The sequence below is a fragment of the Cebidichthys violaceus genome, unplaced genomic scaffold (genome assembly GCF_023349555.1).
Source record: "Cebidichthys violaceus isolate CVI_PGR_0920_01 unplaced genomic scaffold, fCebVio1.0.p SCAF_23, whole genome shotgun sequence".
In the NCBI taxonomy this organism is placed as follows: Eukaryota; Metazoa; Chordata; class Actinopteri; order Perciformes; family Stichaeidae; genus Cebidichthys; species Cebidichthys violaceus.
The window spans coordinates 8,877,879-8,896,661 of record NW_027176406.1 but is presented as its reverse complement, the minus strand read 5'-3'; the positions used below and the strand labels follow the sequence as shown (position 1 = coordinate 8,896,661).

At 43.3% G+C, this 18,783-nt stretch overlaps 1 protein-coding gene across 1 annotated transcript; it reads right to left on the bottom strand.

Annotated features, from left to right (window-relative positions):
* Positions 1-603: 603 nt before the first annotated feature.
* Positions 604-17,926, bottom strand: LOC137878426 (sterile alpha motif domain-containing protein 9-like). The gene is made up of 3 exons (XM_068718725.1): positions 17,806-17,926; positions 7,626-7,692; positions 604-5,975 (listed from the first exon to the last, which is right to left on the bottom strand). The coding sequence occupies exons 2-3, from the start codon at positions 7,627-7,629 to the stop codon at positions 1,348-1,350; spliced, it is 4,632 nt and encodes a 1,543-aa protein (XP_068574826.1). The 5' UTR covers positions 7,630-7,692; positions 17,806-17,926; the 3' UTR covers positions 604-1,347.
* Positions 17,927-18,783: the final 857 nt, after the last annotated feature.

Sequence of the window (18,783 nt, the reverse complement as noted above, 5' to 3'; positions counted from 1 at the left end):
GGGTTGTTGCAGCAAACTTCTAAAGTTTGCAATAATTCTTTAATCTGAGTTATCTCTGATGATCAAGTGCTAATTTAAAAAAGGAATTACAGATATTGCAGAAATGTGATGTTTATCTATTAAAACTATTTGATATGTCAAAAACATTTATTTGAGTACCTGTAAATCTGATGACCACACACTAATTAAATTGAAGTACACAGAAAATTACCTGCGTGTGCAACCACTATCAAAACCACAACTGGTAACTTGGTAAACATTTTTGATTCTTGTCTTCACACCATGTCTGAAAAGTTGTTCACTCTCTTTAAGTCATAAAATATCTCAAATCAGGTTGTTTTTAAACTTATCTGCATTGCAAATGTATTAATCCTGTATTGAGGAATGCCTGCAAATACAACTCTAACAGCCACCATTTTGGTCTTCAGGTCATTTTATAATTACTAAACTACATGGTTTAGCTCCAACATGTGTAGTGGGGATGACAATAAAGAGATTAACAGACAAAGCTCTTACTCTATAAATTAATATCTTCTAGAAAGGCTATCACTATCAGTTGAACTTCAAAGGTTGATGTAGTAGGATTGACAACATAAAACAAACTAACATTGAAGAAAAAAGTTTATTTTCTTCCAAGACATGTTTAATATATTTCAGAACAGTAATGTTTACAGAGTCAAGTATTTCTTTATGTTACTATCAAAAACAATATAAGTATAAAAAATAGAAAAGTATAGCAAAAGGTACTGGCGTAATTTGTATTATGAACAACAATCAATTCATCTACTCAGTTTCTTTTCTGTCTAACAGCAGTCTAGTTCAGTTTCCAAAGGATAACACCAGATAGCAAAGTCCAGGCACAAATCCTCACTTGAGATGCATTCGAAATTCCTTTTGATGACAGGTGTGAACTGGTCCTTCTGAACTGGATCTACAAACAATATCAAAATAACAGGATACTAGATTCAGGTTGAAACAGGCCCTTTAAGTTCCTATTTGAGAAGCATTGAGCTGTAGAGTAGGAATTTCAGTTTACATTGTTATCAATCATGTCATCATAGTCCATTAATATATACATACACACAAAAACTTGTATTGTTCAGTACACATATGTATCTATATACAAGTATGAAAGTAGAAAAATGTAAAATATAGTAATCAAACTATCTTACAAAAAATAGCAATTTGTACCATAACACCTGCTTCAACATACTGCAGATAGAAGCTTTGTGTTTGTGATCTTTCTTCTTTTTTTAATCTGTTCTTGGAAACGAGGTGGATATTAAGCCCATGCTTCAGGAAGATGTCGTACAGCCATATGTGACAGGATCACTGTTCAAAGAGAAACTATTGTTTCACAATGATGTTGCAGGCAACAGGCCCTCTGAATGTGAACCCCAGGTAGAACGTGATGTTTTCATTACTATGAGGCACTGATGGTACATGAAGAGGCTGGATATTGAACTTCTTTTTCCGAGGGCCTTCAAGGTACACCACTCCATCTTCAGTCCATCCAGAAACACATTTCAGCATCGTGGCGATCTCAGGCGTTTTCCATGCCTCACCCCGAAACCACTTCATGCGTTTCTCAGAGACTGAGAACACCTTTGTGACTCTTTCAAACTTTCTCTTGTGGACAAATTTATTCAGTCCGTTCCCACTGCCCAGAAAGAAATGGGTGTAAATCCTTCTTTTCCTCTGAGGAATGTCCTTCCTCTTGGTCCAATAGCCTTTTTCCAGGTGTTCAACCGCTGAGTGCACAATTTCATATTTGGTTTCTTTCTCATCATCTGTGTCATGATCCTCTGGCCAGAATAGCAAGGTAAGCAAAAACAGGGCACTTGGTAAACATTTCCTTTTATCAGTTGGGAACTGATGACAAAGTGCCTGCAGATCTTTCAGAGGAGCGACCTTTTGAATCTGTGGTGACAGGCAGTTCAGAGTAAGGTGGGATGTTATGTAGTTGACAATATCCCTTTGACCAAATTTGGCCGTTTTTGGATTACTGGGGTAGAGAGAAAGGATGGTCTCGAGACGACGTACTGCATCCCTCTGGTCAGTTAGCTTGGAGAGGGTGGATGTTATGTTCCCCCCACCAAGATGATAGATGATCATGCGTTTTTGGAAAGGAGTCAGATTGGCTGGGATTGATTCCCCTTGAAGCGCAGTAGAATAAGTTTCACTGAAATATTTCCCATACTCTGAAGATTTTTTTGCCAACCATTTCAGTGGATGGCTTAACTTCTCCTCAGGACTTTCAGGGGTCTCTTCTCCATCTGAACCAATGTCTGTCTGGAAGTAACTGAGGTCTACTGAAATCCATTCGAGGGCATCTTGCATTGTCTTGTTGAGTTTTTTCAAACGGCCATGAAATGGTTCCCAGGCGTCTTCAACTTCCTCAGGAATGTAGTCTGTTAACAGGTACTTCATACACTCTGAATGGCCATTGGTTCTGTTAGCAAACACTCGCAATGAAGATATCAGTTTGAGCAGACTGCATCCAACCTCAACTTCAGCAAAAAACCCTGAGCTGTTACTGTTTTCCATATCTGCGTCAGCTGCTTTCTCACATTCTTGAAAACATTCCAGGGCTTTCAGTGCAGTCTCCACAGCATCTGCTATATTCTGAGCTGTCTTTGGTACATTGTCGTTTTCAATGGCTTTGCACTTAGCTTGGAACCATTTCCTGTACACCTGCCCTTTTGTGTCCAGTATGTATGAGTTGTTGGGCTGCTGTTGGGCTGCTGTTTCTGCCCAGAATTTTGCCTCTTCAAACTTTTCATAAGTGTAATGAAGACGGGCAAGTTGTTGTGCAAAGAATGGATTTTTATGGAAACGCTCGAATGCTTCCTTGAGTAACTCAATTGCTTTATCTGGGCTTTTTTCATTTTCACTCACATGCTCAATCAGAGGAGAGAAAAAACTATCATATGTATCCCCTTTGATTATTCTGGATCGCCTTATGAAAAGTGCTCTCAAAAATGACAGATATTCCTCCCTTCCAAATCGGTGCTCAAAAAGCACGTCGTTGCTCAGCAAATCCATTGCCAAACTGCTTTGGGTCTGTTGGTTCCCCAAAAGTTGTTGAAGAATTTCCTTTGCAATGAGTGGGTGGATGATTCTGATTGATTCAATGTGCGTCTCTTCATCCCTAAGGTGCAAGAAGATTAGTTTAGCCTGGTCACCGAGGGATTTCTCAAACTCATGTTGGCGAAACCTTTCCAAGTGAATGGATAAGGCAAGCAAAGCCTGACAATGAGACTGAGAGATAAAAGAGTTTTGAACATAAGTGTTCAGCAGTGCTACATAGAGAATGAGGCTAGTGACAACAGATTGGTGGTCAATGCCTTGGAGCAAATGTTCCACAAACTGTTGAACATATTTCTCATCGAATCCTTCACTCATCAAAACAAATGTCAGGATGAAATCGGCTTCATATCCTAACTTCTTAAGCGCCTCTCGTTTTCCAGCAAACTTTCTCTTCTCTTGATCAGACAGTTTGTGAGTGACAGACACATTCTGTAACGGAGACTCCTTGCATCTTTTCTCTGGATCATGGGATCGTCTGCAGCTCAACAAAATGAAACACAGAGTTCCACGCAGGATTCTTTTGGTGTTAGTGGCAACCTCCAGTTCGTTCCTGAGATCATCTAGGTATTCTTTGTCTGAGTCTTCAATGAGGAGCAGCACAGGAAGACACATCTGTTGATCTTTTTCTTCATATTCTCTCAGTTCAACTGCATGTTGCGCAACAACAGCAACTGAGTATGAAGGCTTCACAACTGCACACCTTAGACCTTTCCTGTTGTTCCACAGCACTTGTCTTGCGACAGTGCTTCCACCACTTCCTGGATGATGGAAGATGTTTATGCTGTTCACTGGAGTTTGATCTGTATTCCTCTTCAAAGCGTCATTGACACAATTGGAAACATCCTGATAAGCATCTCTTTCAATTACCTCTCCAACATACTTGTGCTCAGCAAGCCAGAAATTCAACCAGTTTATTCTACCACCATGGTAGAACTGCTGGTCAATGTTTTCTTTCTCCTCATCAATGAAGTCTTTGGTTGTTTCATCACAATGATCGACCGTCAGAATTTCCAGAGAATAGATCTTTTCCTCTTCATGTGTTTCAAGAACACAAGTCCCTTTCACAAAGACTGGCAAGTGTTTTCTGGCACATGCTTTTACAGATTGTACTTGCTGTAGAGTTGCATTAATGTGACTCATTTTCATCCCAACAACACTGGAATTGTTCACACTTTCTGTTCCACATGACCCCTCTGCAAAGCCTTGCCACTTCTGGAAGTTTTTCTGTGATTCACAGATGCAGATGATGTCTTCATGGCCTTCCATGTCTGTGAAAAACTCATTAAAGGTGTGCAAGAGTGGTTTCTCAACTGGCGATGTGAGAAGAAAAACGACCTGGAATGTCCCTTTTGGCAAGATTTGTTTGCAGATCAAAGACACAGATTCCCGCAGGACAGTCATTTTTGTCTTGATCCAAGTCATTTCATCACATGGAGGTTCATTTCCTTTGAAGTCAGAACGGCCATTACAAAAGATCCAACTAGTTTGCTCAAACAGATGCAAGTGACTTGTGAATTCTTTGATGCTCATGTCACCGGATATCCTATAGCTCTGCAGAGAATGCATGTTTGCAGCGTGATGCTGAAGGTACTTACTGCAAAGACCTGATATCTTTGAGTATGGGTCAAAGTCAAACACACAGAACACGGCCATGTTAAGCAGCCATTCAATGTTGCTTAGGTCATCAGGGTTGAATTTGTTTGTGACGAGTATGAACCATTTGTCCTTTTCGATAAATTTCTTCCCACAAGTCATTAGCATTTTCAGTTTCCTTCCAAGGTCTTGGCAGAAGTCTGGGGCACCTAGGAACAGATTTTTCTCTGCTTCTTCTCTTTGGGCATCGCGATCTTTGACACGCTCGTAAAAATCACTTGTGTCTTTGTCGATCACCGGTTCCGTCTTTGAACCCACCCTCCGCAGAATCGTTTCTTTCTCAAATTCTACTTGGTTAGATGACTCTTTGAAGTTTGGCAGACGAACTTTATACACCTTGTTCTTAACAATACTTATTGAAGGCACAATGTCAACCTCTATCACATACCTCTTTTCTGTACTTTCTAGATCCACAACCTCAATGAACCTTGGGGGCCGTACACACTCGCGTACATGCTCCCTGCCAGAAGAGAAACTCCTTTCAATGTAGTCCAAAGCATCTACATAAATGTCTTTCTCTTGAACAGGGATACCAATTATCTCACCATGCACATATCCTGCATCATCCTTGCTGTCCATCACACCAAAGTGTATTGTGCCATTTGATCTGATATTCATACAGCCAGTTGCAAATTTAAGGACCTCTTTGGCAAACTTAGCTTGGAGTCTTGTGCGATCCAACGCAGCAGCTAAAGCTAAAGACTTAAATTCATGGCATGGAGATATCAGATTAGAAGCACCTGATTCAGGTTGCAGGACTCTGTGCTTTACATATAAGAAATCAATCCCTTCTTGATCAAATGGTCGTGGTCTGCAGTCTTCTTTTGAAGTGAACACCTGAGCGGTTTGTCTGTCTTTTACGACAGCTTGATCTTTCTCAGGAATCTGTGCTGGAGGACCTTCACTTGTTGTGGGAAGACATTGAACAGATTTTTGATCAATGTTTTTCTGTTCCAACTCGTTTTTTTTGCCACCGGCGGTCTTTTTCTTCTCTTGAGACTTTTTCTTGGAGTTGAGGAGCTCATCTCTCTTTTGAATAATCAAAAGAGCAGGCCCTGATTTCATGCCAATCTTTGTCTTCAAAAAGTCCTCATTCAGTGCAACAAGGACTTGTCCATCTACCTCTTCTTCAAAGAGCTTTTCTATGTACTGCTTCTTCACTCCAATTAATCTTAGCCAGTCGCTTACTTGAGATTCAGTCCAACCCTTGGGTGACTGCTCAAGTTCGTCAGCTGTATAGTGAGAAAAGAGAGAAAACAATATGTTTGATCATGAATGAGAGAATTAGAGTAGCACTTTGTTTCTCTGCCACACTTTAGGCATATGCAATTTGCTAATTTAGAAAAGTTTGTTAAATAATATTTTTCATTTTGTCAACAAATCCGATGATGGGTGGAAAACCAAGAATGTGTTAGTCCATATTTCAATACTTTGTAACTTCCTTTCACTTCCCAATCAATTGCTATCTAAGACTTTAATCTAGTATTTTTTTGGGGGGGCTGTTTGGGACAACAGAACAAACTGCAAACAAAATGTAGCTTTTCGACTTGAACCTCTGGCAATTGCACTCTGTGGTTGCCGGGGCATATTGACCATTGATCATATGGTATCACTCTACGCCAGCGGTATTCAATTAAAATTCCAAAAGGTCCAGATTGAGAAAATCTCCTCGGGCAAAGGTCCGGAACGTTACAATAATATCTAACTTGATCATATGGTATCGCTCTACGCCAATGACCTGTATGTTTGAATATGAATGGACTTTTTCCTTTGATTAAGTAGTGAGAGCGTGTTGATTAAGGGCAATTTATTACTTACTCAACTATGAGTCACACTCTGAGAATGAAGGTCCAGTTCAGGAAAAGAGTTGGATTCCGACCTTCTTTTCTTACAAGCCTCATTGCCGCTAACTATCTTTTTATCCCATCCATGCAATTTCTAACATACCAGGACTGGCACAGAAGAGGCCTATAATGCATTAAACACCGGCCTGGTCAGACTGCTTTGTCTCATTTCTTTAATTGTCTGGGAGGTTTAACTTGCCAAAGGCTCACTTTGTTAATTATTCACAGATCAGACACTTTGTGCAGTCCCAAATATCCTGCTTACTCAAGACATCTGGCACTATTTGAATTGGTCTTGGTGCTTGCTTTCAATCCATCAACCAAAGGATCAGTATCCACTCTCTGTGATTTAAAATTGTAGCTGAAATCACTTTGTCATTGCAATGTCCCCTTGGATCCCCTACCTTTGGAGCCACTCTGACTCAACATCTCTAGAGACGAAAGCCTCATCTGACTAAAAAAGAACTTAAATGCACCTTTTTTCCTGTTTTACAATTATTTGCTTAATGTGTTAAGGAATTACCAATGTGTTTGGGAACTGACAAAAAAGGTAATGCTTAAAATGTATTATTGCAACCAATGTAAAACGTTAGTCTGGAGCCCTGTACTATCAAAGTTTTTTTTGCCAAAAACAGGTGTCTGCTGCGGCTGGCAATAAGGTCAATAGAAATGAGGAATGAAATTGAACCAAAACTGTAACTTTGTGTTCTGTAGAACCAAAACCATGTGCTGAAAGACTCTAAAATGCCCCATATAGTTAAGGGAAACTATAGAGTTGAGTGATAAATGTGGGTTGGCCATCACGAGTGACCCCTATCATTTTACAGATAATCATTTGACTTATTTTTAATATGAAAATACATATTAATGACATAATGTAAATAATATATACATAACAACAGTAGATGGTTAGTAGGTATTAACACTTTAAAAGAGAAAAAAATATACATTTCACTACAAACAGATCAAAATACTATAAACCTTTGTACTGAAAATAGGAAGGACATCTAATAAAAAAGGACTCGTCTCTTCACTCACCCATGATTTTCTTTCTCCTTACTTCGTCACAGTATCAGCTTTGGCTTCTCTTATTATCACCTTCCATCTGCAAGAGAAAACATTTACAGTTACTTTTAACCCATTATCATCTTGACATGTGGATGAAATCTGGTGATCAAAAACTGCTTCAGTTTAGATTCTTGTTTGTGCTACTGAGAAATGCAAAATGTAGATAAATATATTATTCAGCTCCTTTTTTTGGGTATTCGCTTACGCACGTATTGTCGAGAACAGCTCTATTTTCCCACGATTTATGTTAAAACCAATGTTTTTTACGCTGTTTAATAGCAGTCAAAAGCGCTGTTTTTTCTCATGGTAATGCATAGCCAGTAACCAATTGGTCAAGAGTAAAGCCAGACCTAAGCAATGCAAGTGCTGCAACTGTCTGCCATTTGGTACATCCCAAGTCTCTTAACTGTCATTTCCTCGCTGAGGAGCGAGGACGCGCGAGAACAGCCTTTCAGGAAGTGTTTTAACGGCCAACACGCCCCCTCACTGTTCATAAGTTATGTGATTGGATGTCACAATATAAACGCGCTTATAAACAGGACACAGAACACAGTATAAATACCACAGACTGTGTATAAATACTCAATACAGTTTTTAAACAGGTAACAGGCTACAGAGAGAAAACACCTCTACTCTGACAGTGATGATAACTGTGTGTCTTTATTAGTTATTAGTAGTGCTGGGAAAGTTAACGCATTAATGCATTAATTAATGAACGCCGACAATTATTTTATTGCGCATTAACGCATTTAAAAAAAAAAAAATTATTATCATTTTGAAAGTCCGTTGCTCACTGGTTCTGAATACACATACAGACAAACTATGGGTCACAGGAAGGGTGGGATGTTGATCAGTATTGGCTTGGGATGGGCGTCATCACGCGTCTCAACCAATGAGAGCATTTGGGGTGGGCTTAAGACTGCTGCAGCGCTCACATGAACCAGGAACAGAAAAGAACTAGCGGGGACAGAAAAATGGAGAAAGGTACCGAACTCTTTAATGGACATTTTCATTTTAAATCTCTTTTAGACGGCGGAGTTGATAGAACCAAAGGTATTTGTATCCACTGCAAAGTTGAATTTTCTTATCACCAAAGTACTTTGAATCTGAAGTATCACTTAAATGCAATACACACCGTTGATGCCAGCAAATCACACAAACAAACGGTGGAGGGAGGCTTCGGCAGACTACATTGGATGCAGCGTGGGGGAGAAGTATAGATAGACAAAAGCAAGACAAGCTGCATTATATTGATGAACAGTGGGAGCTGCATTCACATGCTCTGACTGTCATGAAAACAGCAGACAGTCACTTTGCTGAAACTTGCGCGGAACATTTTGTTCATGTTGCACAGCAGTGGAACGTTTCAAATAAAGTCAGCACACAGTGCAAGAAATATGATCGCTGCTGCGAGACATCTGCCTTTTGAACACGTCCCCTGCGTCATTGGAAAGTGAGGTTGGAAACGCTACTGGAGCCCTGCAGGTATATTTTAAATGTCTCACTGTCCTGTGAGTGTGTGTGAGAGAGAAATAGAGTGTCTGTATGTGTGTGTAATATAGCATGAATATGTGTGTATATAAGTAAGTGAATGCAATACATTTTGACTGAAATGGGATTTTTTTTTTCTGTTGCAGGTATGTGAGTGAACTTCTGGGAGGAGAAAAGTATGTTTCATGCTCTGTGGTTTTGCCTGCTTTTTGCCATCTCTCTCGGGTGATGGAGAGCTCAGATGATGACCCTACCTACGTGGTCAAATTCAAGTCTATATTCAGAACAGACCTGAATATGAAGGCAAATCACTGTCAAAATCCGAGAGCGCAAATGAGATCCAGGCGCACGTACAAATCAAACAGCCGCGCGCGTATTTTACGTTGATGAGCGCTTTTACATCACTCCGCGAGCGAAATTCACTCACGTGAAACTTTAACCTGCTCCCTCGCAAACCTTTTCTTTTTGACAGTAAGTGGGCGGACCCAGTCTCTACATCTAATTGGTTACAATCCTCATCTTTGGACTGGCCGGATATCACTGTGACAGACTCAGATTTTCAGAGATTTTCAGATTGCACTACCAGTGCAGTAATAATGTACATCTTACTGCACAGGTACTTTTACTTTCTGCACTTAAAGTACATTTTGCTGATAACATACTTGACTAAGGTTTTGAATGCAGGTATTTACTCGTAATGGATTGTTTCATCAGTATTAGTACGTTTACTGCAGTGAAGGATCTGAATATGTTTTTATCCACTAATTACTTGTCAGTGATTTAAGTTGGGCAAACAGTTAATATAGAAACAGTGGTCCCTAATCTACAGATCCTTGAGCGGGTCCAAATTGTTGCTCATATTATATACAACTACATTATATCTCTTCTGTAAACACACAAGTATGATTAAATACTTTAATCAATTAAGATCAAAAAGCTTCTTTGAGCTGTTTGTCACAAGAGGTTTGACTATCAAACACACATTGTCTGTCATAGAATGATGAGTGAATTTAAATCAATCTGAGCAACTTGACTCCATTTACAAGAGAAACACATTTTTAATTATTGTATTTCAAAATGCTATTAACATAATTTGTATTTCATCAGCCTCTACAGTCTGAAAAGTTTACAAAACCTGTCAGACAAATGTAGAACATTCTGAGTAGTGGAGTAGTGTTTAGTGGCGGATTGAAAACCACCTCTAACAGACCTGGGGCCTGTTGTTCGAAAGTAGAATAAAGACATCCTGTCAGGTATCACAAAACGACAGACAAGAACCCAATAGCACGACACAGAAAACAGTTCAGGTGTAGAAACCGGGTTTAATAACCAGCAGATGTCAAACCAGGTAGTAACCTGCGTGGCAAACAAATCCAGTGGGAGCAGGCAAAAGGGAAGGTCCAAAGTCCAAAAAGGTAGGTCAATACACGAATAATCAGGATCAGAATCGGAATGACAGGTTGCTGGATAGCAAGGGAAACACACTAGACAATCTGGCAGAGAACTGAGGGAAATGGACCGGTACATATACACTGAGGGGCTGATTGCTGATGAGGAGCAGGTGAGTATGGAGGTGGGGCAGGCCAGGTGAAATGAAATCAGCAATTAGTGCAGAGCGGGGGGGAGTGGCAGATTCTGAAATGACATGAGAGTTAGTGTGGCAAAACAGGAGACAGACAAATGAAAAACTAAAGCCTGGCTGAAGTTGTGACAGAACCCCCCCTTCTAGGGACGGCTCCTGACGTCCCACCGGGCTGGTCAGGATGGTCCCTATGGAAAGCTGAGATGAGGTCAGGGTCCAAGATGTTACGAGCTGGAACCCATGAGCGCTCCTCAGGGCCATAACCCTCCCAATCGACCAGGTATTGAAAACCCCTTCCCCGCGGTCGTGACTTGATGAGACGATGGACAGAGTAAGCAGGACCCCCGTCAATGAGCCGGGGGGGTGGCGGGGGTCTGGAGGAGGGCTGGAGCTGGCTCTCCTTTACGGGTTTGATCTTGGAGACATGAAAGGTGGGATGAATTCTCATGGAGCGAGGAAGGCGGAGACGGACTGCAGCAGGGTTGATGACCTTAGTGATGGAGAACGGGCCCACAAACCTTGGGGCCAACTTCCTAGACTCTACCCGGAGTGGGAGGTCATGTGTGGACAGCCAAACCTTCTGACCAGGAGTGTAGCAGGGTGCAGGGATCCGACGGCGGTTGGCATTTCTCTGGTACCGGTTGGACGAACGCAGGAGAGCAGAACGGGCCCGCCACCAGGTGCGCCGACAGCGCTGGATGAACGCCTGGACAGATGGGACCCTGGCCTCTCGCTCCTGCTCCGGGAACAGTGGAGGTTGATATCCCCGAGAGCACTGGAAAGGAGAAAGCCCTGTTGCTGAGCTTGGAAGCGTATTGTGAGCATACTCCACCCACAGAAGCTGTTTGGACCAGGAGGTTGGTGTCTGGGATGCAATGCAACGCAAGGCAGTCTCCATTTCCTGGTTCATCCGTTCCGTCTGTCCGTTGGATTGAGGATGGAACCCAGAGGATAGGCTGACCGTGGCCCCCAACAGCTGGCAAAACTCTGTCCAGAAACGAGAAGTGAACTGTGGCCCCCGGTCTGAGACAATATCACAGGGGAGGCCGTGCAGACGGAAAACATGATGTAACATAAGTTCAGCTGTTTCTTTGGCAGATGGTAATTTAGGCAACGGAACAAACTGAGCAGACTTAGAAAATCTGTCCACAATAGTCAGAATGGTGGTGTTACCCTCTGAGGGAGGCAGTCCGGTGACAAAGTCAAGTGAGACATGGGACCATGGACGATGAGGAATAGGCAGTGGCTGAAGAAGACCAGAAGGGGCATGGCGAGCAGTCTTGTGCTGAGCACAAATCTGGCAAGCGGCGATAAACTCCTTGGTGTCCTCTTCAATGGAAGCCCACCAGAAACGTTGCTTTAGCAGAGCTAGGGTGCGCCTAACCCCTGGGTGACAGGCAAGGCGAGAAGAATGTCCCCACTGGAGGACCTGAGAGCGGAGACTCACAGGCACATACAGACGATCATCAGGGCAGGCACTGGGAGCCGGGTGGTTGGCCTGGGACTGTTTTACCTTGTCCACAATGTCCCAGGTAACTGCGCCGATGACCACCTTAGTGGGGAGGATACTCTCAGGCTGTGTGGGACAGTTGTCTGACTGGAACTGACGGGACAGGGCATCTGGTTTGACGTTCCTTGTACCTGGGCGATAAGACAGGGTAAAATCAAAACGATTAAAGAATAATGCCCATCTGGCCTGACGGGAGTTCAACCGTTTGGCTGACCGGATGTACTCCAGGTTTTTGTGGTCTGTCCACACCACAAACGGATGCTTTGCCCCCTCCAACCAGTGCCTCCACTCCTCGAGAGCCAGTTTGACAGCCAGTAACTCCCGGTTTCCGACGTCGTAATTCCTTTCTGCTGGGGACAACTTGCGGGAGAAAAAAGCACATGGGTGTAACTTTTGGTCCTCAGCTGACCGCTGAGACAGGACTGCCCCCACCCCAGAGTCTGACGCATCCACTTCCACAACAAACTGGTGTTCAGGATCTGGAAAGATGAGAATGGGAGCAGAAGAGAACCGTGATTTTAACTCCTTGAACCTCCTTTCTGCAGCAGGGGACCATTGGAAGGCTATCTTCTGGGAGGTGAGGGCTGTCAGGGGAGCTGCCACAGAACTATAGTTGCGGATAAACCTACGATAGAAATTGGCAAACCCAAGGAACTGTTGAAGCTTCTTCCGAGTGGTGGGAACCGGCCAATCCGCCACTGCTTTAACCTTGGTGGGATCCATATGAATACGTCCAACTGAAATGATGTATCCCAGGAACGACACCTCAGTGGCATGGAACTCAGACTTCTCCACTTTCACAAACAGCTGGTTCTCTAGGAGTCTCTGGAGAACACTGCGGACATGCTGCACATGTTCCCGTTCAGTCTTTGAAAAGATGAGGATATCGTCAAGATATACAAACACAAACACATTGAGAAAATCCCGGAGCACATCGTTTACTAAGGCTTGGAATATTGCAGGAGCATTAGTGAGTCCGAAAGGCATAACCAGGTACTCATAGTGGCCTCTAGGGGTGTTGAACGCCGTCTTCCACTCATCCCCCTCCCGGATGCGAACAAGGTGATAGGCATTCCTGAGATCAAGCTTGGTAAACACAGAAGACCCTTGTAACAGTTCAAATGCAGAAGAGATGAGTGGGAGGGGGTACCGGTTTTTAATGGTGATATCATTCAGACCGCGGTAATCGATGCAGGGTCGGAGGGATTTGTCCTTCTTATCCACAAAGAAAAATCCGGCTCCAGCAGGGGATGAAGAGGGACGGATGATGCCTGCTGCCAGTGAGTTGTTAATGTAGTCGTCCATGGCCTTGGTTTCAGGGGCTGACAGAGAAAAGAGTCTCCCCCTTGGCGGTGATGAGCCAGGGAGGAGGTCAATGGCACAATCGTACGGGCGGTGTGGGGGAAGCGATGTGGCCCGTACTTTGTTGAACACCTCCCTTAAGTCATAGTACTCGGATGGGACACCTGAGAGATCTGGGAGCTCATTAGAGGAAGAGGTGTTGAAGGCAGGTAGCAAAGCAGATTTCAGACAGACCGCATGACAATGTTCACTCCATTGTAGAATTGAACCAGTCCCCCAGTCAATATGTGGATTATGTTTTATTAACCAAGGAAACCCCAGGATGATTGGGTGCCGAGGAGTATTTATCAGGTGAAAGGTAAGTGATTCAGTGTGGTTACCCGATATGCCCAGATGAAGAGGAACAGTGCGGTGGGTTACTGTGCAGAGGAGGCGCCCATCCAGAGCAGTCGCCTTGATAGGCTCGACCAAGGGTTCCTGGTTAATACCCAGTTGCATGGCAAGACCACGATCCAGAAGGTTGGCATCGGCCCCGGAGTCAATGAGGACAGAGACAGCGTGTGATTGTCCATTACAGTTGAGCTGGGCATGAAGTAGTGGACGAGAGGGCATTTCAGAGTTCATGATATGGCTCACCAGCACCCTCTGGATTCCTGGTGAGCCCTGTCTTTTACAGGACAGGAAGACACATAATGGCCTCCCTGCCCACAGTACATGCAGCAGTTCTCCCTTTGGCGCCGCTGTCGTTCAGCCGCTGACAGCCTGGTCCGGCCAAGTTGCATGGGTTCAACCGGGTCTCCAGAGGCACCGGCGGGAGGAGAAAACATTGAAGTGGGAGGCGACGATGGAGGACATGGAAGGCTCCGGGGATTACTGATCAGCGCTCTCTCTCGTCTCCTTTCTTGGAGACGCCCGTCAATGCGGATGGCCGTGGCGACGAGCGTGTCCAAATCAGTCGGAGGATCCCGAGCCGCCAGCTCATCCTTGATGCCATCAGAAAGGCCGTTGTAGAAAGCGTCAGTCAGGGAGGAAGCGTTCCAGTCACTCTCCGCAGCAAGTGTCCGGAACTCAATGGAATAATCAGTCACTCTCCGGTTCCCCTGAACCAGGTTTAACAGTCCACGAGCAGCCTCTCGACCAGGGGTAGCATGATCGAACACCTTCCGAAGACCCTCAGAGAAGGCAGTCACAGAAGAACAGAAAGCCGACTGCTTCTCCCACTCAGCGGTGCCCCAGTCCCGAGCCCGCCCAGTAAGCTGGGTGATTATGAAAGCCACTTTTGACCTCTCAGTGGGATATGTGAGAGGCTGAAGTTCAAAAGTCAATTTGCACAAAGTCAGAAAAGAGCGGCAGGTACCTGGAGCTCCAGAAAAGCGCTCCAGAGCACTTAAGCGGGGTTCTGGACCCAGAACAGTGGGAACAGAAGGACTGGTGGGTGGTGAAACCGCTGGCGTTTGTCTGGGCTGTATGAGCTGCTGAAGCTGATTGCTCAGAGCCTCCAAATGTTGGTTGTGGCGTGCAGAAGTCTCCTGGAGAGCCGTCGCCATAGCGGTGAATTGCTTCTCATGATGGTGTAGGGCGGCAGCTTGTGCTGCCATTTCCTGCCTTATTTTCTCCATGTCGGCTGGGTTCATTTTTGGCCAGATTGTACTGTCAGGTATCACAAAACGACAGACAAGAACCCAATAGCACGACACAGAAAACAGTTCAGGTGTAGAAACCGGGTTTAATAACCAGCAGATGTCAAACCAGGTAGTAACCTGCGTGGCAAACAAATCCAGTGGGAGCAGGCAAAAGGGAAGGTCCAAAGTCCAAAAAGGTAGGTCAATACACGGATAATCAGGATCAGAATCGGAATGACAGGTTGCTGGATAGCAAGGGAAACACACTAGACAATCTGGCAGAGAACTGAGGGAAATGGACCGGTACATATACACTGAGGGGCTGATTGCTGATGAGGAGCAGGTGAGTATGGAGGTGGGGCAGGCCAGGTGAAATGAAATCAGCAATTAGTGCAGAGCGGGGGGGAGTGGCAGATTCTGAAATGACATGAGAGTTAGTGTGGCAAAACAGGAGACAGACAAATGAAAAACTAAAGCCTGGCTGAAGTTGTGACACATCCAGGATAAGTGGGAAAGCCAGGTTGGACAAAGTCTCATAAGTTCATCCTGGCTTAATTGGTTGTTCGAACGCCGAGCCAGGCTGAGGAGGGGCGGCTTTGTCAAGCCAGGTCTAACTAATTTGAATAAGTGCGCGGCAATAAAATAATTTTAAAATTGTAGTCATTGCCCAGCACTAGTTATTAGTATTATTAGTTACTAGTATTAAGTACAGTGATCATGTGAACAGACACAAACGTATCAAAAGTCTCTCCAGCTGTTAAAGCCGACTGACAGCTGTGATCAGCTTTTGGTCGCAGTCATCAGAAACAGACGTCGCTTCACGTGACGCTACTGAGGAAAGGACAGCTCATGTCTCTTAAAACATTTCCTCGATTCCTCTCTCCTTGCAAGAAAAAAACGCAAGTGAGGGAAACAGGGATGCAATTAAGATGTACCCATAGTTAGAATGTGATCTGTGATGTTTTTGTGAATATTAGAGTATTTATAGTAATTTGATTATATAATCACATTGAGGGTCTTCATTTTCTTTAAAAATTACCTTTTTTAATCATTGTAGTGTAAATATAACTATTGGGTTCTATCACTGCAAGAGGTGGGCACTTAGGCTATACAATTATCTTCATTCAATGATGATTGAGAATTGAGAACTATTATTTTGTCAGATTTTCATGAACAGATATTGTATTAACGGCAAATCAAATGTACCCACAATTACACTCCACAATTGTGGAATAATCAAGCTATTACAATTAATAGGAAGACCTATTTTAAAAAAAGTGTCTCGAGCAAATGAAAAGTTATGATCATAAAAGCCAGTCTTGAACCCGTGTTCCGGATCGCAACACAAATGCGACAATCATTTTAAAATGATGTAGGGACAGTTATGTAGAGTTGCATCATTAAAATCAAAAGATTAATATAGGTCATTTTAAGGTAATTCTTATCATCATCTGGCAGTGCGTATGCATACAAGGAATTTGACTCTGTTTTTTCCATTGCTCTCAACGTACATACACAGGAATAAACAAAAAACAAGGACAACAGAGTAGAATAGAGGTAAGCATAAACATCTAACAACTATGTACAAATATCAATATACATACAAAAGTAACAATGACAACAACAATGACAATGAAATAGTGCATAATGGAGGTAATGTTTGGTGGCCGATCCAAACCAGACAGTGATAGAAGTGCAGAGAGCAGACTGATAGCTAGGTTGAACTTCCTGAGCTGGTGCAGGAAGTTCCTCCTCTGCTGGGCCTTTTTCCAGATGGTGTCGATGTTGAACGCCCACTTTAGGTCTGCCAGTGTGTTTCAGGCCTAGTTGTACAGGATCCTGCGTAACTTCTGTAGGCCTCCACCTTGGCCTGACAAAGCTAACTGAGTTTTGCAGTAAACCACGGTTTATTGTTGCTGAATGTGCAGAAGGTTTTAGTCGGCGCACACATGTTATACAAAAGTGATACACAATGTCAGTGTCATTGAGCTCATCCAGGTCTGTAGCAGCAGCCTCAAAAACATTCAAATCTGTGCAGACAAAACAGGCCTGTAACTCCAGGGCTTTGCAGATTTTAGTTTCTGCCTGTAGGCCGGGAAAAAAAAGAACCAGACAATGATCAGACAGTCCCAAAGCTGCACGGGGGACAGAGGGATCCTTTATTACAGTGCAGCAGTGGTCCAGTGTGTTTTTGTCTCTGGTGGTACACTTATTATAATAGGGCTGGACATCAGGCAGACCTTTATGGTGAAATGTTAATGCAGGCCTAATTGTCCGCAGAACGTTGCAGCTAATATTCCCTAAAGACCCTAAATACCACAATAAACAGAGTAAAACTGCATTGGAAAAAAAAGTCCACGTTCCACATTTCACATATTTTGATCCCGATTCCGCCGCCGCCCCCAACGGTACCTAACGGTAATCTGACCATCCACTCCATAACACCAGGCTCATATAGCCCACGGGTACATCGTTGTTTAGCCACGAGCCACATATCGAGAAGAGACATAATTACTTTTTGTACGTCAGCGTTATACTATATCAGCATGGATGTTATGTAATATGCCTTATCTCCATGACTATGCAAAAAAACAACAACCAAGCAACTAAATAAATAAACAGAAAGCAGACCAGTGTTCTTACCTTGAATAGATACCGACAGAAATCAGCCGTCGACCCTTTTCTCTTCTGGGTTTTTTTTCCACACGTTGTTTCAGACTTCAAGTCTAACGAAGGACTGCTGTAACTTCACTCGACCCTCTATTTTTCCACTGGGCTGCACCCACTGCGTCTGCGCAGACAAACGAGTTTCGTTTACCGGTAAAACACATCAACGCCCGAGCTCGACTCTCCTCCGCTGGATACTTTACTGACAGTCGAGATGAAACTGAGCCGGGCACCACGGATCATGTCTATAATATCATCAGACACCTTTTACCTTGCATTAGTATTTATATGCGGTCAAATCAAACGTATTCACATTGTCTTGCGTAAACGTAGCACTACAACCTTTTATTGTTAATACTTTTAAAAGTCCTGCATTCAAAAAGGAGAAGCATCAAATGTACTTCTGCATTTCTGTGATATAGTTTAGCAGAATACTTGAGACAACCATAACGTTATTGAAGTGAGGTAAAAGAAGAAGAAGAGGAACTTGTTTTAAAAATAACTACAAGCTACTTCTGTTCTGGTTTAAGCTCGGGCAGTATTTATTTCATAGGAGATCCACTCTGGTCACAACAGATAAATGGGGTCATGAAGGTGGAATGAATTTACGAAAAATGTAGAATAATGGCAGATGTAAATGTGTCCAATATTTAAAAAAAAAATGCAAAACAGCATTTCAATTTAAGATGAACCAGCCCCAGCCGGTTATGTCCTTAAAAGTTTTAACAATAAATAAGGAAGAATTGTTTTGTTAACCTGTTCTAGATACCATGTTCCTGGACCACTTATACTCCCTCCTGTTTCCAGTGAGATGGATAGATCTAGATATAGATCTCTGTGTGTGACTTGGACACAGTGATCCACACACCGGCTCAGTACTACTCAGTCCTCAGTACAGCCCTGTGATACTGTGTTGCTCCTTTTTGGCTTCATTTGATTACAGTAAAATTTCTG